A 26,538-nucleotide genomic window follows, 5' to 3' on the forward strand; every position below is an offset into this window, starting at 1 on the left:
TTGTAAGTGTGACGTAGTATATGGTTAAATACATATAATTAACAGGAAGGAATCCATCAGAATTGGGTGGCATTATACAGTGCTTGTGTTGCTCATCACTATTCTCCTTGGCCAATCTTCAATGAATGGTTCTGCTTAAGACGTCTGGGTCTCCTGGACTTATTTTCCTGGATATTTAGGATATTTTCCTATATGTTGCATGTTCCCATTACGTTTGGTGTCATCACAGAGTAAGTGTGTCATCTATCAGAGCATCGACCTCCCCAGCAAATCCACTTCACTTTACCTGGCAACATACGGTAGAGTTATGACTCTTAACAAGATGGCGAGTCTACAGCCATGCTAACAGATCTCTGAGGCTGTGAATGCATCAGTATGCTATCATGCTCACAATGACCATGCTAACATGCAAATGTTTAGCAGGTAAAATGTTTACCATGCTCACCGTCCACTGTTACCATGGTAACCAAAGTGCTGGACTGATTACAGTTTTGATCTAGATGAAACATTAAGGTATCAACTAAAGTTATTGCAATCATCAGTGTGCTATATTTCATCCATCCAGCAGTAAAAGAAGTAGGAGAGGGCCTCTCAGAATGTGTAAGCATACAAAGGCCACAATATTATAATTTGAAATCCTTGTTAGATGGGGCACCAGTTTCTGAAGAGACAAAAATGTATATATCTATAAATTCAGTGAATCAGTCTAATATCAGAAGCCATGACTTCTCAATTCAATAGATCTCCAGTCTCTACTTCAAAGGAACACAACAGGACAATGACTGAGTTTAAGACATTTATTAACTGCACTATTACATGTGATGTCTAATAATTAGCAGGATGAAAAATAGAGCAGAAGAACAGGTTTAAGCAATGAATAAATGAATGAATTGGGCAATGGTGGAAGAGTAAGAAAGTCTCAATTTCACATCCATAACTCTGCATGTCTTTAGTTTGAACTTCTTTTAATGGCTTGTGACTGATGTCAGGCCGGGTATGTCCACTACAAACGTCTACACAACATTTCACGGCACCTCCAACCAATAATTCTTGAGATATTTCAGTCTGAACAAAAATGGGGACATTGGCACTCCTAGAGCCAGGCCACTAGTGTGGATAAAAAGTTGGACAGTTTGCTCTCTCACAAATGTTTGGTGATAAATGCTGAGAGGAATCAGAGTTCAAATAGCTAATATACAGCACTATTCCTGAGAGAGGGTAGGCCTGGGGTCGCCAAAAACCCTTTCCTGTAACACTTATTTTTCAGCACTGGGAAGCTGGGATTCATGATAACGTTGGACATTCTGAAACCTGGAGTTCAGAAAGTGTTTCTAATCAGAGTTGGTAGTTTTGTAGGTTTAGTAAGCTCTAAGGTTTTTCTAGATTAAAAAAAAACATAGGCAATAAATGCAAAACAAGCCATGGAGATTGCTTTTGATCAAATCTCACTAAGCACCACTGCTGGAGGACAAGAGAAGGGCAGGCAACCAGGAGAGAGAGATGTCAAGAGCCTCCAGGGCTGCCTCTTGTATTTCTGCCACCCAGCTGTGGTGCCAAGGTCTGAATAAATACCACCCACAATGATGTACATAAGTGTGTGCAATGTGTATATGCGATGTCCCGCATGTTTCATTGAGTGAGCACAAGAGCAATATAGACATCACAACAAGCATTTGAAGATAATGATGAATACCACTGCTTGAGGCAATGACAAGAAGTATAAGAGAGAAAACAAACTGTATTCTGGTTAAATGGTGCTGCCTGGATAATAGACAGAGACAAATGTGAGTGACTATGCAGTTGTGACAGCAAATTTTCTCCAATTGTAGCCCTACGTTCTGTATATGTCACTGTCTGGCTATTGCCTGTGACTTTCCATTAATCCTCAGAAATGGATCTGTTTTGTTCTCTTGTTTAACGGTGACTTTAGTATTGCAGTGCCACTTTTGCTGAAACCTATTATGTTCTAATCATCGTCTTCTCTCTCCTCTCCCCTTGTCCTCTTTCTCTCTCTCTCTCTCTCTCTCTCTCTCTCTCTCTCTCTCTCTCTCTCTCTCTCTCTCTCTCTGTGACAGATACCACCCTGTCCAGTGAACGTGGTAAGTGCTGCAGCCGCACACTCCCTTGATTCAGAGCCATCTGTGCGTTGACTCTGCCAGCAACAGCGGATTGGCTGTTTGTGTTGATGTGGAAGGAGCCGAGCCACACACTCTGCAAAAATCACTTGCATCACCAGAAAGCTATTTTCCTCTCCATCACGTTGCATGTCACGGCAAATGTTGAAACGAGCACAAAAACATCAAGCAAATGCAATTATGAAAGCAGCATCCTCGGACCCATGTGGCCAATCAGGATTTGAATTTAGCATATTTTCCCTGCACGCATTTTGCCTCGACCTACTTAGTCAATTTACCCCCTTTTGACTCCAATACTATTCAATAAGTATCCAATGAATATCTTTTTCACTTTGTCTCATTCCAGCTTTAATAGAACCTATCTCCATGTAGTCTTAATAGCAAGTAGATGGATTCCCCCACTGTGGCAGCCTCTGTTTTCATTTTATTTTCAAATTTCACTCCCCATGTTGTGCTGTTATTAATGGTATCCTGTTTTTTGAGGAGCACTTTAATCACTTCATCAACCACGCTGAAAGAGAAAGTCCACCCGCAGTACTGCAGTACTTTGTTTATGTCCTTATATTGGATGTGTGCATGTCTGTGTGTTTGTGTGTGGTCAGTTTGCCTTGTAAGCAGCATGACAGCATCTGTGTCAGCCACTCTTCTCCTATACCACTGTGTGTATAGATGTTCCCACCGTTCATGTCATCATTAGAGCTTCAGTGTGACACTGAGACAAGAAGTGGTCTCTCTGAACCTGCTCTCCGTCTCATGAAAGCTGATGGTTTGAGGCAAAGTTGTTGAGCTAAACTGGTGTGGTGGCATCACACAGTGTAGACAAAACACCACATGCTGTGTGTCTGGGCTTTAAAACCTCAGAGTGGCAACAGGGACAAGAAGTGTAAAGTTGTGGTTCAGATCAAGCAGTTGTGGTTTATATTTGTGTACCTGGTTAACCTCCATCTGCCGGTGGAGGAGACAGTGATATGCAGCACAGAGAAACTTTTGTGATCTATTTTTCATTGCCAAGCCAGCAACAGTGTGGCATTTTTTGGGTTTTTTTTTCAACCCAGAAAGGCTTAAACAAAGAGCAGGGAATAATAAAATCACAATAGGCACAGATTTGTATTCACTCTGAGTGATATCCTTGATTTTGACCTCATGTCTGCCTTTCTTAACCACCTTCCGGCTCTGACATCAAAACACACGCACGAGTTCTCACTTCTCCCACACCTCCTCTCCTTTTCTGTACTGCTGAGTAGTCACATAATGTGAATGGTATTCTGCAGTGAAAGGTAGAAGAAGAAGAGGGAAGTAATGAATGGATTATAAAGCAGATGAGAGAGTGAGGGGATGCGGTGTTAGGGCAAGGTCTGTGTACCCTTGGTCCCATCATGAAACACAGCCAGCAGGCAGCCATCCAGAAGGTGTTATCACTCACCACAGCAGAAATCATTCGCTTCATTCAATCTCTGTTTTCATACATTTGTGTGTGTGTTTTTGGAAAAACATAAACATACAGTGTATACCTGCAGTGGAAAACAGTACACACAGGCGCTCCCTCCCTGCAATATTCCTGTGCTTAACAAGCTCCTCTCTACCCCCTCAGCAGTGATGGGGTGTGTTTGGAGTCGTCTGATAGGCCTCCTCAATGTGAAGTGGCTGCTGGCGCATCCTCTCCCGGCTTAATTGGCAGTACCTGAGGCAGGAGGGCAAGGTGTAATTGCGATAAGAGAAAACGCTGTGCTTGGCTGGTTTTAGTGCCCTTATCTACAATCTCCGGATTGATTATGGTTTTTCTGCCAGCTGTGCAAATTGTTCAACTCCATCACCTGCAATGGAAACTACCTTAACCCTGTCATGGCCAAACCACATTGACAAACTGCAAACTGGTTAGGCTCCAATATTCAGATCAGGGCTGGGACAATATACATCTCCTGACTTGATCACGATATGATAATTTTAGAATTTGAGAGGCGCAAACCATCTTTTATTTATATATATATATATATATATATATATATATATATTATTATAAGATGGTTTGCGCCTCTCAAATTCTGTTCAGAAATGTGTTAAATCCATGATAGTGAGCATTTCTCCCTTGCCAAGATAATCTGTCCACCTGGCAGGTGTGGCATATCAAGAAGCTGATTACACAGCATGATTATTGCACAGATGTGCCTTGGGCTTGTCACAATAAAAGGCCACTCGAAAATGTGCAGCTTTATTTTGAAAAAAGACATTATTAGTCAGTGAACTATGGATTTCTCATGACTTGGGCTACAGATATGCATTTTTTGGGGAAAGGGTTGGGGTCATGTATCAGAACCCTAATCCTAAAATAAGATAAAAAAAAATAAGACACTGAACTATGGATTTCTAGCGGTTACAGTTGTGGTCAGTGATCGACAATGGAACAAGTATGAAACAGTGACTGAAACGTGGCACAATAAGATCACAATGCTGATGTTAACCAGAAGTACCTTCCAAGCCATTTCCAAGCTGCAGCTCTGCACTGCTAAAATCTTGATTTTAGGACCGTGATGTCCTTTGACAAAATCACGATACATCTAAGTTAAAGACATCATCTGTGATTTTGATTAGATTTACTTTGAAAAATGATCACCCAGAGACACAGAGACATGTGTAACTCTCACTTGTGGGGCATCACTAGTGACTGGCTTCTATGGAAAATAGCAAAGATTTGTCCAAAAAGTTGCTGAATAAGTTGCTAGGTGCTTTTTTAAAAATAAAAGTTGCTAAAGGGTTCTGAGAAGTCCCTGTTAATATTTTTTATCATATTTATTACAATTTTTATTACCACTTATGATTATCGTTAGTTTCCCAGGGAGCAAAAAAGCTTAAAACAAATGAAAACAAACAAATAAAAGCTCAAAGTAAAGAAGCAACATCAAAAAAGCAAAAAACACAATTAACTCAATCCATAATTGGTAATAAATAGAATACTGGTGGCATTTTTTCTTGGTATGTGCCATTTTGCTGATATGTTGCTCTGTTGCACATGTCAGATATGTCACATATTATGCAGCATGTAACTTTTTGGCATTAAACAGAATAAATTTAGCAGATTTTTGAACAGAGGTTGGTCTGATCACATCTCATCTGGTCTGTCACATTAAAGCTGGTAAATGTCCCATGTTTTGGGATTTCATATTTCACATTTCATTCAAAATGTTTAATCAAGACTTTAAAGTTCACGACTAGATGATAAAATTTGCAGTGGTGTAAACTCCTCCATGTCAATGAAGTTTTAAAGATGATACTCTACTTCCCACGAAGGCAGCACGGAGCTGCGCTTCAGAAACCTGAGACAAACACTGAGGTAAAGAGTCGTTGCTATGGAAACAACACACTGTCTCCTCTAGTCGCAATGGTGTAGACTGGCAGGTTTTATTATTTAATAGTACTTGTAGGCTATAACTGGTTTGGTTTTACTTGACATTACATTATTCACAGTGCAGACGGCAGTTTATATTCTACGAAAATACAAATAGCATTTTATTTTCAACATTAATAACATTTTCCATGTTATATATGGGATGGGTGGGAACCCTAGTTGCAGACTACATTCTTTTGCAAATAGTTGCAAGTTTCAACTTGTCTCGTCATGAACCTTTGGTGTAAACTAAACAAACACCCCCAAGAACACCTCAACACCCGCTGCTTCTAGTGCCCCTTGATGTCTCTGAACGCCCCTGTCGAGAAGCGCTATGCTAGGCTAAGCTAAGCCCCTGCTGGCTGTAGCTTAGCGGACAGATGAAGGGACATTGATATTTTCATCTAACTCTTGGCAGTATATTTCCCAAAATGCTGAATTATATATTGTATATTCCAATCTTCCATATGTTAAGTCTGTTCCTCTGCTCCAGACGCTTTAAGTACATTTTCTCTCTCATCATGTCTGCATCTCCCCCCACTCCTTCCTCCCTTTCACTGGTTCTGAGAAGTAGCTGGGGCTAAAAGAGCAGCTAATGGGCTGCACAATGTCTCCAAAGCTAGAGCAACAACAGAAGCTAATGTTTGAAAGCCCTTCTGAAACAACATAAGCGTCGAAGAACCCCGACAGTGCAAAGAGAGGAAAAGGAGGGGAAACATTCCTGGTTTTCTCGAATGTGTCAGAGAGGCCATTTCTGTCAGCCTAATTGTAGTGAAGCTTTCCTAGTGGCCTTGGTGAAATGGCCAAATTGCCTGATGGAATTGATCGGACCGCACTGTTGGCTGCACTCTGTAGGGTTTCTATTTGCCATGTTATGCAAGTTCTTGTAGCGGCTCAACAGTCTTCTGATCTGTGGCGTTTCAGTCTTTCTGGCTGCAGAGCACTGTGCTTAGTAGGGTAAATTCAAGGCTCAGGGATATCGACAGGGCAACTTGAAATATTACAGTTAGCCAGACAAGTTGATTTACCTGCTTAGAACCGAAGAAATATGACTCCAAGTGAATCAGAGGATGGGGTTTCACAGCTGCCTTGTTGGTGCTAAAGTGAACATGTGTTCATTTGAAGAGGATTCAACTTAATAATATTCATGTTCATGAGTTTTATTGTACAAAAGGGATGATGTTGAGAAAAGCCCTGTGTGGAGATGTTGTCAGCATTAAATGCCTGCACTAAGGAGAAACTTGGTTGAATGCAATTCTTGATCACTCACAAAATGTGGTGAAGCGTACAGACCCTTCTTCTTCCCTCCCCCCCTTAGTACCAATTAAAGCTGTTTTTCTGCAGCAGATCTTGAGCTGATGAAGACAGCCACTAAGAGCTCTTGAAGGAGAGTCGCACAGGACCTATATGGCAGATGGTTTGAGCAAGAGTATGTGTAAAGAGAGAAAGCAGCAAAGAAGGAAACAAACAAGCATAAAAATGGCAGCCTGTCTCCAGCGAGGAGCTCCTATTTTCTACCCAATTTAAGACTCTCCATTTCTAAATTTTCAAACTTTTCCTCAAAAATGCTGTCAAACCTGCAGGAGCCCAGGGAAAACATAAGATCTTGTTCTGTGGAAATTTTTGCACATCATCTTCCAAAAACTATCCAGACAACTCAAGTATTTCTCAGTGAAAAAAAGTGCTGGGAGCTGTTTGGTCTCACGGCTTTGACCAGCTCTCCCAGCTGAATGGAAACAAGCTTTACTCCGGCCTTTAACTACAAAGGCTGAGGCAGCAGCGAGTCAAGGCACAGAGGACAGTGCCTAATGGCTACAAGTCCAGCTTTTCCCAGTGGATTTCATGTTTCAGAAAGATAAGGCTTGATCAGTCTTTTTATAGAGAAGAAGCTTCTTTTCCTGATGCAGATGAGAGCAGACAGGAAACTTGCTGGAACCAATGGGGTGTAAGGTTTTGTGCTGAGACTTTGAACATGTAGAAAGGCAAATAGAGATCATATTCAATACAAGCTTTTCTTCAGGGTCACGTAACTTTACTATGTAGTGTAGGGCCACTTTTCCTTTAGTCCTGCCCGTTTCTGTCACAAGAACACATGTTGCCAACTTTGACCATTATATTAAGCACAAGAAAAGCTTTGTTGTTGAGCTTGTGGAGTCATTTCTGTCTCTGCACCTGTCGACATCTCCATACTGTGCCTTTATTATTTCAGCCATGGTGTATAGTTGACCAATTAATTCAAATCCATACTGGGATTAATGAAACCAGATTTCCTGAGGTTAATTACACCAACATTATGTGATATTATGAGGAACAGGAAATGGTAAAGTGCACTTTATCATCTCTCTCTTTCATTATCACCTCCCGCTGTGGGAGACTTTCCCCTCTCCAGCGCTCCCTCCATCCCTTTTTATATCTCTTCTCTCTCTTCTGCTTGGTATTTTCAGGCACATCCTCCCTTTCTCTCAGCGTCAAGGCTTTTTGACACAGTAGCATTAAGGGCTTGGGAGACAAGGCTGGTCCGGGCAAATCCCTACACAATTAGAGTGCAGAGACCATTATTAAGGCCAATTGCCACTGCCTGTTACCAACAGTTAGATTACAATGTCTGTTGAACAAAAAGGCAAGCAGTTTTTATTACCCCCTTTTTCCCTCCATGGCAGAGCTACGCAGTAGAGCAAGTGCATCATTCTTCAAGATCTAGGGTGGAATTATAATGTACCGTGGAGCTGACATTCACATGAGGCGACGCCCTCAAAGAGGCATGCTCACTCAGGTTTGCACAAAGAGCATTAAGTTCCTTCGTTTTGAAGAAAAGAAATGAAAAAATGGCTGATATTGTTTCCACACATTTCACCTCAGACACTCAGCTTCTCAAAGGTGCAGGAAATACTCTAATTTGCTTTCATGTAAAGAATACTCAGGCGGTTTCTGCGGCTGCCTTTTAACTCTTGTATTTGTTGCTTTGCTCCATCAAATGGGTATTTCTGTGGGAACGATTTGCCTGTCAATCACAGCTACCTCCCAGTGTTCCTTGCACGCACACATTACTTCATTAGTATGCTACTGTGAGTAAGTGCTGAGTCTGTGTGTGTGTGTGTGTGTGTGTGTGTGTGTGTGTGTGTGTGTGTGTGTGTTTGTGTGTGTGTGTGTGTGTGTGTGTGCGTGCGTGGGTGGTTGGATGGGTGTGCATGTGTGTGTATGCATGACAGACATTTTATGTTGTAAGTACTAATCTGTCACTTCTATAAGATTACTGTTGGAGCTGACTTCATGTGGCGCATGTCAACATCCCAACTGACAGAACCTGCTGAGTTCCTGTTTCCTTGACGTTTATTCTAACTGCACTTCCCTCTGTGTTACCAAATTACTTTAATCGACCCTAACTTGACACATTAATATCATTTAAACTCTCTGTGACTCACTTTGTCACTACTGTATGGAATTTTTCCCTTTTAGTAGAAAATTTGCTATGTAGAGCACATCCAGTCTCACTGGGCCCTTCTCCATTAACAATATAATACTGTTGTGTAATTATTGCTCATCTGCACTTGAAAGCAGATCCCACTAAAAGCTGGAGAACCCTTAATGATATTGCTACAGTACATCCTAGTGATTTTGCTAATGTGAGCATGTTAACACGAACAAAACCTTTGAAAGGTTTTCAACTTAATAATAAACTGTGAACTTTTTTTTACAGTAATCTTAACTGTACCTACACTTCCAGAAAAGTGCTAGAGGGACTTTAAGTATTTGAACATATTATTTCAGAGTCCTTTATAATTGTTTAGTTAATGTACATTGACTCCCTTATGTTACAGTATAAGGCCACTATTCTTGAGGGCGTGGACACTGAAATAGCTCCAGGACTATAATGTAATGTAATGCAAAGACACACAGAGAGAACTGTAAAACACTTACCGGTAAGTATAGAGTGTTTTTGTGGAGAATGAAGAGGCGTACTTTTCTCACCTGTGACAAACTCTAATTTCCTCTGTCATAATCACTTTGCTGTTACGATTTTCTCCTCCATTGCCCAAAAAAGCACATTCACCATCCACCTGTGAGTCAGAAATGAAGGACAGCATATGGCTGTTGACATTTTATGAACAGAAAAATGAAACATAATGTTCTGTTATTGTCAATCCTCAGAGATTCATTTTTTTTTTATTACACTGAATGAGACCGTCTGTTGAGGTGTTTGTACAGTTTTTTTTTATGTATATTGGTAAGCTAGTCTTTTATTTTACCCACTTAGCAGCTATCTGCCTCTTCTACAGCCACTTCTGTTGGTGATTTCCTGCATTAAACATAATGTGTCTGCAGTGCTGTTTTCATTCAGCTCTGGTTTGTATGAGACCAGAATGAAGTCAGCTTGATATTCAATATTTAATGTTGTCATTCTGATGCTATACAAACACGCTAATGGCTCCGTGAATGACGATGTTGACCTGTCTGACCGGCATGTTAGCATTGTCATTGTTAGCATGTTGACGTTAGCATTTAGCTCAAAGCGCCTCTCTAGCCTCATAGACAGTAATGAAAATAATAGTAATAAAATAAATATTGAAACCATCAAATATAACTTTTCTCATTTGATCATGTCTTTCCTTGTGAGTGAACAAAAGAAGACGACACTGCACTGGCTGGTTATTGGTTGATTTTACCACCCTCAGACTAGAGGCTAGCGTGTTGGTGTAGGATTGTCCTGTTTATTAGGTGAACTCTTGCTCTCATATTGCCAGATATGTGCTACATGATAAACATAGTAAAGGGTAAATGGAAATAACGTTATCACCAGTAACCTGCTGTCGGTGTTGTTTCTTGTAATTTGTGACTCACCCAAAGTGACCCCTTTTCCTCATCCTCCGTTATCGTTTCCATGCTCCATCATATCAATGCCCTGATTGATTTTGAACTGATTGAACTGTTCTGCACCCGTGATATTTTTCATTTTAGGGCTGGAGGAAAGGCAGCATATCGCAGGCTCAACCTTTCCAAACAGCTCCTGTACAAACAGTTTTTCTTCACCCTGCTCTTACAGCTCCATCACTCTCACTCTCACCTATACTCTGTAGATTAGCTCTGCACAGTGCTAGTGGAAGAATGAGGCCAGACTGAATCAAACATTAATCAGGTGCTGTTTTATAAGACAGAGGAAGAGCCTGCGCTCCCTGCATCCCCCTCCTTCTTGCCCTTAGCCTGCCCTACCACCGAATGTTAATGTGACTGCCATTACTCATTTATGAGCTGCCCGCTGCTCACTGCCCAGAGCCTGGTGTCCAGGCCTAGGCTGGCATGGTGGGCACACTGGAGATGGACGGCTGTGCCAGGGCATTCAGCGGTGGCAGGGCCAGGTCTGTTTTGAAAAAGAACATGGTCAGGAGAGAAGCACTGTCGGATAGGCTGGGGTGTTCATCTCTCTGAAATAGGACTCTGGTGTTATTGGAGAGCTAGGCAGTTGTGAATATGGTGTCATATTTACAGTAGTTGATATATAGAGTAAGAAAACAAAATTAGAAAACAACACTGTCATCAAAACTGAGAGGATCACTCACTCACATGAGAGCAAATGCAAGCTGTCCAATTTGTATTCAGTAAATGGGCAATAGGATATGAGGTATTCACATTTGGACTATTGCAATTGGACATAAATCTCACTAAATTGCTTCCATGGTGAGACTAAGTACCTCAATATGTGCAGACAGGCAGCTTTGAAGAGTTAGAGCTGAGTGGTTGTTCTTGGTATCCAGGACACTGAGCACAGCAGGAGTCATTCTTATTCTTAGTAGTGACATCAATAAAGGAGCAAGCCTGCACAAGGTGGGACGCGCAGATTCTCTCCTGACTGTGTGTGTGAAGAGCAGCCTTCAGTGTCAGGCAGATGGCAGACATTAATGAATGAGGGAAATACAGTATAAGCTGTGTATATATGTGCCTGGACCTGCTGCAGCATGTGTGTAAAGAGAGTGAAGATGAAGTGTGAGGAACAGAATAAGGGAGAGGACGGAGAAGATTGAATGTATTTATGTGGCAGGTTTTCACTGCATTCCTATGACCTTGTGTGCAGCAGCAACAGTAAAGGTGTTGTATAGTGTGATGTGGCTGATGATCCAGGATCCCTTCAGATTGTCACGCAATCCTGTTTCCCACATGGCTTTGCTCTTTGCCTCACCCTTTCCTTTGAGGCACTGCTGCTTCAGTAGAACTGAGTGGATACAGTCCAGTGAAGCCGGCATTGTTTCCATGCATGTTTAATGCCTGTGATAGAATTACCAGAGATGCCACTCTGCAGCACATGTCACCATTTTTTGTTTCACTGTTACTGTGTTCCCTGCTTCATACAAATGGGTTCACTCCAGAACATAATGGGGAGCTGTGAACAGTGTTTTTACACACTGAATATTTTAAATATAATCAACCAACGTTAGTGGTGTCACAGCTGCACAGTGAGAGAGCGCACAGAGAACACAAATACAATTTCATGTTTATTTTAAGAAAACTCTCGTTGTGTTCTCCTTCATCCCTCTCTTGCCTATGGAGCCTCATATATTTGCGGCCTTGGGGGGGATTCTCAGCATGCAGCACAAACAGGAAGTGTGTAGCCTGTGGCTAAAAGGTAGATACTTCTCATAGAGTGTTACACAGCACACATACACATGTGTATACTTATCTCCTATGGGAGTGCTAATCCCCAAGAGATGAAAGGAGACTCCCACTGCTCTCTGATCCCTGTGTCCTGCTGCGACGGATCATTTGGTGCCTGGCGGAGAGAGACAGGTCCAGTTGATGCTCCCACACATGGTGTCCTTGACCAAATCACACACATGACTTAGGCCGAGCACCATGCTGATCTAGAAAGTTCCCTATTAGAAATCGATGTCTGTTTGACGCCCCTTTCATTCAAGCGCTCTTTGTGGTTTGTCTGCATCACCATGGAGAGAAGAAAAAAAGAGGAGCAGAGAGCAAGAGAGAGAGAAAGAGTGAGAGAGTGTGTGTGTCTGTATGCATACTGAAGACTCCTTCACTCCTCCCTGAATCATGGTGTTTCCTCATGGGAAGCCAGGCATTAATGCTAGATTAACTATCTCCTCTTCATTATAGGAAACAGAGTCCTCTGCTCAACCTTGGTGCTTTGAAGTGGTGCAAAAGTTCACTCAGAGTCCATTGACCATGTCTGCTTTTATTGTGTTTGTGTGTGGGTGTACTGTCACACCTGTACAGGGATGCGTGTGTGTATTGTGTGTACAAGAAAATTCTTAAAAAATACGCTTAAAAATACTCATTAAATGTGTAGGAAGAAGAGGGACTGTTTCCTAGGAGGAAACTGCTTTAACTTCCGTGAGGACAAACTCAGTAATTGCCCCCACCCTGCTACATCCCCGGCCATGCTGTGAGCTGCTGCTGCTGCTGACTGATGTAGGCTTTTGTGGTAGTTCTCCTCCATGTCATGAATTTTAAAGAACAGATAATAAACCCCAAGGGCCCTTATTCAGCACAACAGCACTTAATAAGGAAATTGCCAACCTATGTCCTCTACATTCAATCACAGATACAGTCCAGATGACTATCTTCACTCCTGATTACATCCTTAATTCTCTGCTTGACTGCTAGCCAAAATGGGAACCTTGCTTCAGAAAGAGAAAATAAAAGAATCAGCAGTTAGGGTTCTCTCAAGGTGTCTCTTCAAAGGTTTCTGTTCTTTCCTGCACCTGAATCCCACAGTAAAGCCCACCTGGTTTTATGAAGCCAGGGGTGCATAAAATCATATAGCACAGTATTTCATACTTGAGCACTTTAGGAGAAAAAAAAACAGGAATATCATTAGGGGAGTGTATAGACTTAATAGATGTGTGCAAAAATGTTGTGAAACCATAAATGCATGTTAGAAATGAACCTCAACTCATTATAATGTTTGTATGCACTTGTACACCTTTACACTAATGTTTGAAACTAAATGTGGCATACCAAATTTAATGTGAAGGTAATACTATCATTGCAGTCAAGAAGCAAGACCGTGCTTAGCAGACTCAACACATTTTGAGACACTGAGTCTAGTTTTACAGACAATCTTCTGGATTGTTTTATGCCACGTTCATATTATGGGCTTTCTCTGCATGTTAGTAAAACCAGTGTTAGTAATATTTTGAGAAATACACATATTCCCTTTCCTGCTGAGCGTTACAAGAGGCTTATACCTCTAACATCTGTACAGTAAGTATAGCTGGAGCCAGAGGTTAGAGCCTAACAGCGAACAGCTAACTCCAAAGCTTGCAGCCTAGTTTAAAACTTGTTTCCCATTTTGCTGAGTAGGTTAGCTTCACTCAGGCACCTCCGGCTTCACCTTTGCAGAACACATTGCACTGTGCTTTAACCTGCTGCTAAAACAGGTGGCACATGGTCTCGCTGCAAAAGGACACCTTTGCAAGCTCATAAATAACAATGGTGAATGGTAGGGCAGTGTAGAACACATGGGGTCACCTCCGCACAAGTAGGGCAGTGTTGTCCATGGAGGATTAGGACGCATCCTCCCTCCGTCTATCCCAAAGTGGCTACCATCAGCAGGTTTAGAGCAGGAAGCATCTGGTTAATATTTAGGACGAAGCACAGTGAACATTAGTTTTCCCCCAGGCTCTCCTTTCCTCGCTCTCTCTGGTGCCAGCTATGCGACAGGTGTCTTTTCAGCCCGGGATGTGATAAATGAAAGGCTGTTTGTCTGAAGCGGAAAATAAAATGCACCCTGTAGGGCAACAAATAAAAAACAGGGCTCCCAGACATCTTGAACTGGATTAATCAAGCAATAAAAGGTGCTCTCCTGAGACCTGGTGTGTATAGCCATTTATGAAAACAACTCCTCTATTAGTCACTCATTAACAATATGATTAAGTACCACATCATCACCTTCCAGGATGTATGCAGTTTAATATTTTACCTTGCAGCTTTATTAACACTTTTTACAAATGCTGCTGATGATTTGCTGAAACTCTTCATTTCAATAAACAAGTTCAGTCGAGAGTTTTCTCAACTAATAAACTTCATCATGATGAATTTTTGTGTTGACACATATCATAGCTCCACATTTATTGTAGTCTCAATGGATAAAAATGTTGCTTAACCTCATTACAAGAGTGCATTTTTATCATCATTACTGTAGGAGTTAATGATGCTGAGAGAGAGGGGCAGTGCTCTAGGGTGGCTGGAGGGACAGGAGACATGTACCTGCCTTCTCCTGAGACACTCATTAAGCAGCACAGCATTCACATCACATCACATCGCTTCCCGGGTCCACAGAGGGCTACATTAGCTGCTTATTTATATTTCATCGCATGCACATGCAAGTATTGGCCTTGTGGGGCTCAAAAGCAGTTTCCTAAATAGCCTTGTCAAAGAGATCTGGTGCTTCTGAGCTGGTTTAGCATTGAAAAGTGACCAAAATTTTTATCTGGAATCAGTCACAAGTCACAAGCTCTCCTAGTTCCATCTGCCACTCTCCTGGAAGTAGAAAACAAACAGGATCCAGCATGACACGGTGTCATTTCATCACACTGCGATAAAAATAACGACTCCGTATTCAAATTGGACCCACGATATATTTATCTCTTGCTGGAAAAGTGCTCCCAGTGCTGAAGTTGACGACATGTTTTCATGAGAAGTAACACTGGCTCTCCAATGATTATTTCAATGTAGCCATGTTTTTTTTTTTTTTTCTCCCAAGGATGGAAAATTACAATCATGAAAATGTATTTTGGCATTTTCAGACTACATGCATCACAGTACAGTCATACATACAAATGTACACACTTACACACACACACACACACACAAATTCACCTCCTTATCCTGTCCACCCCCACACAGATTCACCTGGTAGAACAGAGTGACCTCGTTCTGCCAGAACCCTTCAGTCATCCTCAGTGCTCACACACACAAACACACAAATACACACACACACACACATACAGTACACATACTAACTTGCCTCTCACCCAGCCGTGCCGTGTGCAGCCTCCCAGCAAGCACGCTCCCTCAGCGGACCTGTTAAGTGATTAGCTCAACACTGCACGCCACCACGCACACAGCTCATACACTGAAAAGGCCAGTAAGGATCACACAACCTATAGAGTCATATACTTCTCTGATGAGGGAGAGATTAGCCGGAGTCTGCAGCGGCTGATGATCCCATCACCGAGAAATTAAAATGGGGGTATTTTCAGGACACCCAGTGTTTGCTGAGAGGTCTGACAGCCTGTAGGGACTCAGAGGGCAGTAAAATATTTGGCTGACAGGAAATGTTTGACTGAGCAGGTCAGGATTTTGAGATGAATTTATGATTATAACATGCCGACAGAAATTGCTTGATTGCACATAAGTGCATGAAGGCTGGGGACGTGCATGGCTATTTTTAAGGGTTTAATTCAAATCATGCAAAAACATCCTCATTACTCCTCCTGATGTACACATGCACTCACAAACATAGTTATGCACTTAAACCAGGCCATTCCTGGAGGACAAAATAACAGTGAAAAGTAATATTCAAATATATAAAACTTATTTTTCTCATTAAAAGCATAAATTATTTAACAGTACACTGCTATGTTAAACCCACCATCTATGAAAACATGCTCATCTTAAAAGATACAAAGACAAAAGTACCTACTGCATAAGAGTTCAGTAAGAACTGGTTGTTACTGTAGATATTGCAGTCATAAAGATTCTGTTGTTTACTAGTTGGTGGTTTAAAATCAGCAGCTTTAGCTCCTTCTCTCTTTGTGTCTGTTTTCTATTTTGGGAGCACTGTCTCCCAACACATTGTGTGTCACCCAAATGAAGCTTCATTATAACCTCGACAATTAGCCTATTTAAGTGCTGCAGAACTTACAGAATCACTACCGTTCTGGTTATTTATGCTCTAAAGCTTTGCTCAGATTGGATTAATTTCATCTCTGTGAAATTAAAACTTGTCTGAAAAGGTAAGTCGTTTTTGCTAATGTGATAGATAGAAATGCTGGTGTATTTGGAAACCAATATGATCACAGTAAAAGATTAAAACCACCTGAAAAGAAAGACTGGGTTCAGGTGTTCTCTTTTGAGGCCTGTTAGCTTGCAGCATATTAGTTGATATTTTAGCAAACTGCCTGCCTGAAGACGGTATCTTTTTGTGTTGTCTGTCTGTCTATCTATCCCACTCTCGTGAACGCAATAACTCAGTAAGGCGTTGAAGGGATTTCTTTAAATTTGGTACAGTCATGCACTCAATGGTGCATGACTGTTCCAATGGTGGACTCAATGGTGAACTGATTAGATTTTGGTTGGGAGGGATCAAGGATCAAGATCATTCTGACCTCACAAAACGCATTTATAGTCATATCTCACAAATTTGTATGCTAATTATGACACTGTTGAACTCAAATGTCTAATAGGATAAAATGAAGTCATGAAATTGCATAACCAAATGGTCAAAGGTCAACTTCCCTGTGACATCATAATGTTCTGCAAAAACACTTCTGGCCATTATTCAAAACTGTAACTCTGGAACATAAGTGGAGATTGTGACCATATTTCCTGCAGTTTGAGTGGTTGGCTCAGGCATACAACCCTGAGGCATGGACTCTGATTTCTAAGCCCCATGTATTGACATTTATTCACGATGGACATTGGAGATAATTCAAGCAAGCAAAGTTTATTTACATAACACCTGAAACAGTCACTACTCACCAAGTGCTTCATAATCAAAGAGATAAAATGAAACAATTCAAACAAAGACAAGAGCACCAGATAAATATAGAAGGAGAGCAGATATAAGACTCAAATTAAAACAAATAATACATGCTACCTAAATGCCTGTCTGAACAGATGGATTTTTAGCTGTTCTTAAAACAGTCCACAGAGTCCAAATAACTCAAGCTTATTGAGAGACTAATCCGTGTTACAACATGTTCGAGGTACACACAGAAAGCCCTGGGTGGAGGATCTGAGAGCTCAGCTCGTGGTGTATGGGTGCAGAAGGTCCATGATATACTGTGGAGCCTGGCTCTGCAGGGCTGTTTAAAAGTGAGCAGCTACATTTTAAAATGAATTGAAACAGGAACCAGGGAAGCCAGTGCAGAGTGGTCAAAATAGGTGTAATATGTGTTGGATTGTGTTAAGTGCCAAGCAGCAACACTTTGTACAGTTTATTAAGGCAGGTAAAAAGAGAATTACACTATTTCAATAGTGCTGAGATAAGAGCATGTATTAGCATCTCCATCTTTCTTGACACAACAGACCCACTGTGAGTTTGTCTGTGTTTCTAAGGCGAAAGAAACAAGATTGAGTCAGAGTCCTAATGTGAGTAATGATAGCCCAGAGAAGTGTAAGTCACACTGACTGATATCACGATGGGTTTAATGTCTGCTTGTTAAGATTTAACTGAGCAATGACTCAGTTTGATTTTTGACTGAAATTCACATCACCTTCAAGTCCCCCACGCCCCACTGGGGAGGCCTTTGGCTCCTTCTCCTCTGGCTTGTGTTCCTGTGAAATGTTGATATTACAGACCATCCTGTAATTACCTGATGGTTAAAATGCTGTCTAGAAAGATGAGTGAAATTATCAAGGAGCACAGTGAATATTTCATTTCGCCTCCCACTGTAATGCTAATACTATTTGAATGGGACTGAGGGAAGAAATTTCAAGAGAGAAGTGCAACAGCAGCAATACTAGCAATAATTATTCAATCATTCAGTCCATTTATAGGTGTGTTTATGGGCATGCATCCAGATGTGTGTGACTAACAGTTTTGTCATTAGGTTTTTGTAAAGCAGGTGAAATTCACTGTTCAAGTGATTTTACATTGCAGCTCGTTGAGGAGAAAGCAACAAAGCATGAGAGTGTGTGTTGTACAAGGATACCCACTTTGGAATGTTAACAATTTCAGATTTCTTTTTGCCAAGCGCTCGCTCAGCCAAGCTCTCCGCTCTCTGTCTTCCACAGCAACGATCTTCCTCAGTGTTTCCTTCAGTTATGTGTCACAGATTTTCAAACCCTGTTCAGCTTGAGTACCTCACAGTAGGAGCTTTGTGGTTGCACATTTAAAGTCACGCAGGAATGAAGGATAAAGTGACCTAAGAGCTCCCTAATCACGATTAATCATCTGTTCAATTGTGAAATTGTAGAATTTGACCACTTTGTGAAGCTCACACACTCAAAAACTGATCAGTAAAATTAGATAAATGCAAATAAAGATTATTGGTTTATTCATACTCATTTTGTACTTGTCCTTATATAATGTTCACCATGTTATTCAGAGGTACATTGGTGCATTAGTAGCCACTCTGAGAACTATTTAGGTCTTGAAGTGCACATTTCACCATGAACATGACTCGCCTCTTCATCTATTTTTATCTGATCACAAGCTCCCCAGTGTTCTTTCTAATTTTCATGCTTTTTTCCCCTTATTTCTCTCTTGGTTCTTTTTATCTTCTCCTCACATCTCCTTTATTAATCCTCCACATCTTTCATTCTCTCCTTTATTGTTGCCTTCAAAATGCTGTGACGTAGTGCGCAGGCTGCAGCGGTTTAATAACTGTGACCTGTTAACTGACAGCGACGTCTCAGGGGAGAAGCACTTGTCCTTAAATTATACACGATCTTGCTCTCTCTCAATTGTTCTCTTCACTCTCTCTCTCCCTCTTTCACTCTCCCACACTCTCGTGTGATCTTTCTCTTTATTTTTCTTAAAAATCCTACTCTATAAATTCACAAATACCAAAATCAGTTTTTCAAAAGGTTGTTCAAAAGATAAGACAGGTGTAGAAAAGGAAAGTCTGGACAAACATGTATTTGTATTTCTTGTGATCTGACATATAAAAAAAGAAAAACATGTTATTTCCCCCTCAGAGAAACGTGTTAATAGAAAAACAGAAACGTATTATTGAAAAGCACATTCCTATGGGACTGCTTCACAGAAGAAGCACAGAAAGGTTAAACAATTAAGAATATTGAGAAGTGTATGATCAGACCTTCACCTACCCCAATTAGTTACTTATGCTGCTTCAGGTCATTTGTAATGATAACATTACTTCAGATTTAATTAAATGATAAAACATATTCAAATTGTTCACTTTTGTCCACACCGTTGTTTATTTAACCTTCAAATGAGCAACCTTGCCTTTGTTTACTGTCCTGCCAGTCAGATGTAAAACACACTGAAATTGTTTTTCACAGACTAGTTTTGTAAGAAAAAAAAAAAAACTATTCTGTTCACAGCAGCATTTGTTCACACTCCCATTAACTTCTGAGTAAATCAATAATACAAAAGTCTTTCTATAGCTGCCCATTACTATCATTATTTACTCCCATCCCCTGTAAACTTTACTGGAAAACTTTCCAAGTTTCAGTGTTGATTGAAAGAAACATGTTGGCCAGTGTCTTGATGGTCTGAGCAAAATCAAATCCTCCCACCATAACAAGGCAAACCGCTAACGAGGCAATGTTAGACTGAATAATGCTGTGGCAAAGCAATGTCACTCAGTCTGAATATCAGACTGGTCCTAATACTGGCCCAGAATTATTATATAATAATGGTACTGGGTCCTGCTCATGGGCATCTGGCTTCTTATAGACTTCATTATAATTTAAGGTACATTATGGAGGTTTTCACCACTAGTGGATCTGTGGAGCAATGCTCTGGGTCCTGATGTTTGGATTGTGCATGCATGTGAGCACAAGGGTGATACAACACATATTTCTGCCACTGTTTTCACACTGTTCTGCTGATCAACAGTCGTAGAGGTGATGCACAAAGAAGCACAGAAAGTGTCAACAAGGGAAGAAGACTGCAAAGTGATAAAGGATATAAACAATGCAGGATAAAAGATATTCAAAAACTCGGCTTTGCAAATGTTTCATGAGGAAGGAAGTCAGCATGTTTGTTAGAGTATTGGGTACACGCAATTCATCATAGTGGGACACACTGAATGTAAACTTGAATTTTATTGTTTACAAGAAAATCTAGTATTGGCTTTTTATTACACACTGAATCTTAGCACCAGCATATTCAACAAGCCTTTATTTGGTGAGCGATGATCTTTATTTATTGGACATGGATATTTTCAAATTGTCACCCTACCAGCGGTTTATTGTACATCAGTGCTATAATTCTGTGCACATTCAATAATCTCTCAGCCAATAAATGTGATTTTCAAAGATTTTATGTAAGCTGGACGCTTCCTTGCATTTGTAAAGGTCATTATAGTTCATATAATATCACAATATCTTTGAGAATACTTTAAGTAAATCAATACCACAATTTTAACATACTGTATATCACTGGTATGTAGGCATGATCCTTGAAGTTGTAGTTTACGTGGGTGTGTCTGTGTTCAGAGTGAACAGAGCAGAGCGGCTCAGATTTTTCTGTAGCATAGGAATGCAGACTTCGGTGAGATGTAGTGCTCGATCGAACTCAACTGCTGGAAGCCATTTACACAAAAGCAGATGAAACACAATTTATGTAAAGGTAATTTTACCTCTTTTTTTACCAAAATCAATTTTTAGCCTCTGGCTTATGTGCATAAGTAGTGTATCATACACCCACTCATGATGCTATTCTTGGGTATTTTATTTGACTTTTCCTGCATTAAAGGATCTAGATCAGTCTGTAATTCCTTCGACTGTGTTGAATCCATATTGTGACTGCTGAGAGTAGCGAGTTAACTACACAAGTCTTAAGATCAAATAAGATCATGTACAGTGGGCAGTGACTAACAGATGGACACCATAGCTAAAAGTAGCTTAAATAAGTTTCCTTCACAAAGTTCTGGGCTTGATTTTAAGGATGAAGTGAGGAGCACAGCCCCCCACAGTCAGCTCACTACATAGACCCAGCTGAGGTAATTTTAAGCATCTAATCAGGACACCCTCCATATGGCTCTCTGAGGTGGTATTCAGGTGGCACATCCAACTGGGAGGACACCCCAGGGCAGACCCAGAACATGCTGGAGGGATTATATATCCCATCTGGTCTGGAAACTCCTAGGGTTCCCCAAGGAGGAGCTAGAGGTTGTGGCTGGGTAGAAGGACATCTGCACTTTGCTTAGTCCACTGCCACTAAAACCCAGACTCAAATCAACTGCAGAACATGAATTGATTGAGAGATGGACTTTAGATTGGAGAGAGTAGTCAAAAACTATACTTAACCGCACAATATGTAATTTTTTACTGCTGATGTTGTGAAGTAGTTGGATCATGGGAGTTGTTAGTTGCCAACAGCTGCCAACTGACGGCACCCACCTGTCACTGAAAGCAGCCACACCCTCAGCTATGTTTCATGCCTTGACCAAATTTAAATGTGCGAGTTATATAAAAATTCACTCACTGCACAGTTGCTATGAAGGGGGAAGTATAGCGAGACCAAAACTGTTTTTTGTACCTGACTGTAAACATGTTTATTTCTCCTTTAAAGTTCATTTTTTAACATGGAAGCTTGTGGGGATTGACTCGCTTCTGAAGTCAGCCTCAAGTGGCCATTTGAGGAACTGCAGTTTTTGGCACTTCTGTGTTGGCTTCATTTTTCAGGCCCAGGTTGCCACTTGGTAAAAACTACTCAATAAAGCAGTTTCACATTAAAAGTCTTCGATACTTATGGACACAAGATGTGTCAGAGGAGCTGTGAGCCTGGATGCCACTAACGTTTGCTCAGATAATTCCTCTTGTAACTTAAAGTTGCTGGAAACATTTGTGATAATGTAAGTACACAATTCAACTCAATATAAAAAATAGGTCCAGTCATTTTTAAATTGAGCTTTACTCAGACTGTGAACAGTATTTATGAGAAAAGCAAAGTGGATCGTAATAAACACTGGTGTCTACAAGTTTAGTAAAAAGACAACAAACCAATTTCTTTGTGAAAGAAATTGTAGTAAAAGATCCCATAGCCAAGGGTTGTCATACTGCAAATAGCAGGAACTTGGCTTTAAGTTGCAATAATCAATATCTAATCAATATAAATAGGTAACTGTTGGCTAACATCCCCAAGTGGCCAAAAAAATCTATTAATTTAAAATTGTTAGCAAGTAGTTAATAAACTTAATAAACTGAACTTACACAATGATGAGAATCTAGAACTAAATGTCAGAATAAAAAATTAAATAAATTAAAAAACAGGATTCACATAAAGCAGTTTTGTAAAAAAAAAAAATTTAATTAAAATAAAGCTACTGAATTACAGAGTACACTTACCTTTTCATTTTTTATTTGAACCAACTCTATCTAGGACAACAGAACTGAAAAACACAAGTTAAAATGCAGAAACTCATCAAATGTATAAAAATGTCATTTTTAAAACAATTGATAGTTAATTCATTTCTCTGTTTAGTCTGTGTGAGATTTGTGAAGCAGACATTTAGTATAAAAACATCACATATTCAAAATATTGTAGCATTGTATACATTAAACTACTGTCGGAAAATCTGTACCCTCCGGTTACTTTGAAAATTGTTGGAGAATTGATTCAGTACAACTTGAAAGCAGTTATGAAAAAAGGTGTGTTTGGATGCAAATTTGATTTGTCAGTCGCATTAGTACAGCACTCATTCTCGCCCACGCCACCTGAACAGTGTGAAGAGAACAGACTGCTGATAACCACTGAAATGCTGAGTGGTAAGTGCAGACAAACCATCATTTGACCATATTCTTCTGTGGGTTTACAGAGGTGTCCTTGTGCATTCATATTGAGACAGATCCTGTCTGTGCTTTTCATCATTTCAAGAGGTGAAAAAGTTTTTGCAAAAAACAACATCAGCCATGTTATTCAGTGTCAGTATTTTTGAAGCCAGAAAATGCTGAGGATATCCAAAGATTCATTGTGGGAGGTGGATCGCTCATTTAACTTACATTTCTGAACTGTGTTTGTATCTGGTAATAAACATGCTCACTGGGGAACTCTGCAGGCAGGCGAAGCCCCACACTCACTATTGATATTGCATGAATAGATAATTTTCAACCCACAGAGCAGAAACACAGTCATATGGACCTTTAACAGGAAACACTGCTTTTTTATTGTGAGACTCAATAAGACTGATGCTGATGTTATTTGATCCACAAGAAGTCCTGACTGTAGGATAAAATTGTGCAGTGCAGATGTGGATCTGTGATGCCACTAAATGACCGATGACTTTGCCTCATCTCTTTGAATCGCCCAGCTTTCGCTTCATTTACTGTTGCACAGCAGTTACCCTTGATCTCAGGGGTTTGAATAGGATGTGAATGGTGAACAATGGCAAAATTAACTGAATAAGAAATGTCTTCTTTGCTCTGAATACATTATGGCCTTGGTCCCTCATGGCCATTAATTCAGTGAATAATAGTATATGCTAACAGTGCAAGAAACATCATCTTACTGCTGAAAAGTGAAAATCTACTGCACATTCTGACAAAGAGGGAAGGTCCCTGTCTGTCTCTATTTCTCTCTGGATAAATCTCTTGTCACAGCCATTTTTAGCCATGTCTAGACTCACATATCTCTGCAACTGTTGGATGGATTACCATGAAATTTGGTTCAGACATTCATGTTCTCCACAGGGTAAATTTTAATAACTTTGGTGATCGTCTGACTTTTCGTTTGGCACTGTCACCAGGCCAAAATGTCCGTCTTTCCAAGACCAACTATCACCTGACAAACTAACACATTCTCATCAGCTGTAGCTCTATTTTTTGCTAAGATAATGTATCATGTATAATGCTAATGTAAGCATGCTAACATGCTAAACTAACAGCATGTTAGCATTGTAATTGTGTATTTTAGCATGCTGGCATTAGCTTTTCGCTTAAAGCGCTTCCCTACCTTACAGAGTTGCTGGCATGGCAGTAGACTCTCATGTTATGTTGTTGTTTACACTATTTGAATAAAGCAGTAATGTTGTTGTGCAGCCATTGTGTTTTTTGTAGGGGTGGCTGTGACTCAGGAGGTAGGGCAGGTTGTCCTCTAATCTGACGGTTGGTGGTTTGATCCCCGGCTCCTCTAGTCTGCGTGTCGTTGTGTGTCCTCGGGCAAGATACTGAACCCCAAATTGCCTCTGATGGCGCTTCCATCAGTGTATGAGTGTGTGGGTGTAAATGGGTGTAAATGGAAGAAGCGCTGTATGTGTAGAGCGCTGTGCGACTGTGTGTGTGAATGTGGCTCACATTGTAAAGCGCTTTGAGTGGTCGATAAGACTAGAAAAGCAGTTTCATATATAAGCAGTTTTTAAATCCTAAATGTCAGTCTTTGCAAAACAGACCAAAGCCACAGACAGTCCAGATATTGGCTGGGTATCTCTCAGTGTAGCCAAAATGCAGACGTGTGCTTTTCATAGTAGAACGATGAATTTTTAATGAGCCTGTATCAACATTCAGCATGGAGGAGCAGAGAAAGCAGTGGAGCTGCTCAAGTCAACTTCAATATTCCTGGAGCACTGTCTCTGCCATGTCCTCATCATATCTTCATTATCTCATCGTCCTTCAGTTTATTTTTATTTGTGAATAGTAAAAGGACCAGTAAATGAGGGAAAAGGCCGGAAAGAATTCCCTCTTGTAACTGTGTGGATCAGAGGAGTTTGATGTGGCATGCAGACAGGAGGGAGAGAAAATTCACAATGCACAAACAGTGCTCCTTTTTGTTTACAGCAGCCAAAGATGGACTCATTCTTCCCTTAGCTCTCTGCGTCTAGCTTAAGGCAGGAGAGAATGGAGAGAGTTTGAAGAGCTGACACAATGAGTCAGAGCGAGGCGAGTGTGAGTGTGAGGGAGAGGGAAGGGCGGTAAAGGTTTAGGCGTCTGCACTGACAGCTTTCTCCTGCAGTCTGACAGAGCTTTGTTCAGGACCCAGGGTTTCAACGCTGTTGCAGCTCCAGGGTTTCGCTGATGTTGCCGCCACAATAAGCGCCCAGCCCTGACCTTTTCATGCCCACCGTACAAATATCCATCCTTCACACTGCGACTGCTTAGCCCCGCGTGTCTGGATCCACATCCATGGGAAAGAAAAAGGAAGTTGAGAAGAGGCTGCCGTGTGTTGACAGATGGCCTGAGCTGTCAGTAAAAAGTCATCACAGAGCGAGGCGGGAGCTTGGCGGAGCAGTGGTGAGGATGGTCATTGCTATCCATGCCCCTGCAACAGATGCTGACAACAATATGGAGGCCACATGTGTCACACCATGTTTCATACACAAGGCTGACTGTAATGTCCCACGCCGGGTATTAGTCTGGGTGTGTCAGCACGTTGGAGCTCGGCTGTTTTTTTTTTTGTTGTTTTTTTTCCTTTTTTTCTGCTGCTTCATCCAACAAACTAACTCTGACATATTGGAGCTGTAAACCCCATTCTGTCTCTCTCATTTCTCTTCCCCTCTGCCTGACTTTCTGCCTGTCTGTCACTCCATCATGTCTGTCTCGCTGTCTATTGCCGTCTCTCCTCCTCTCCATCTTCCCACCTGCTGTCTCTCTCACTATGCTGCTCGTCGACTATAGTTAAGAGAGAGCATGAAAAAAGATGAGCAAACATGCCGGCTGCCTCGGATTTCATTTTCAGGCCCTACACGCTCCTGCCTTCCTCCCCATCTCTGCCTTCCCTCTACCTGCAATATTCCTCCATTGCTGCTCCCACACAGGATTAGGCTTCAATGAGAAATGTATTGTTTCCTTCATTCACTCAAGTCAAAGAGTAATTGAGTTAATCTGTCTGGCTTCTGTCTGTTGGGGAGCAGCAGAGATTAGGGCCTCTGTTGGCAGAGATGGAATCACAGCTTTAAAAGACGGAATAAAAATGTCACTGTGTCTTTAATGACAGCCGGCTTGACATTTCCCAGCAAGCTTTTCATAGGAAATACTCATTCAGAATTTTTATTTTTTCTTCCAGTACAATGGATGGAAATGCCATGTCATTCTATTATTTCATCAGGGGATGTCTATAAACTTTTATGAACACCTTTACCTTTTCAGCTAGTGCATATCTAGTTCATAAGGTAGGCTATCAAATGAAAAAAACCGACATGAAAAAAACCTAAGATAATG

The 26,538-nt window shown here is 40.9% G+C and overlaps 1 protein-coding gene across 5 annotated transcripts in view; it reads left to right on the top strand.

Moving 5' to 3' along the window:
- The window catches only part of cdh4 (cadherin 4, type 1, R-cadherin (retinal)), a 197,830-nt gene that overhangs the window by 84,441 nt on the left and 86,851 nt on the right, over positions 1-26,538 (top strand). For all 5 annotated transcript variants that reach the window (XM_071493884.1, XM_071493886.1, XM_071493889.1 and 2 more), the window contains one exon: positions 2,076-2,099. In XM_071493884.1, coding sequence (XP_071349985.1) covers positions 2,076-2,099 — 24 coding nt within the window. The remainder of the gene's footprint in view (positions 1-2,075; positions 2,100-26,538) is intronic.

The sequence above is a fragment of the Trachinotus anak genome, unplaced genomic scaffold, assembly GCF_046630095.1.
Source record: "Trachinotus anak isolate AG129_WGS33_773 ecotype Australia unplaced genomic scaffold, CSIRO_AGI_Tana_v1 ptg000013l, whole genome shotgun sequence".
Taxonomy (NCBI): Eukaryota; Metazoa; Chordata; class Actinopteri; order Carangiformes; family Carangidae; genus Trachinotus; species Trachinotus anak.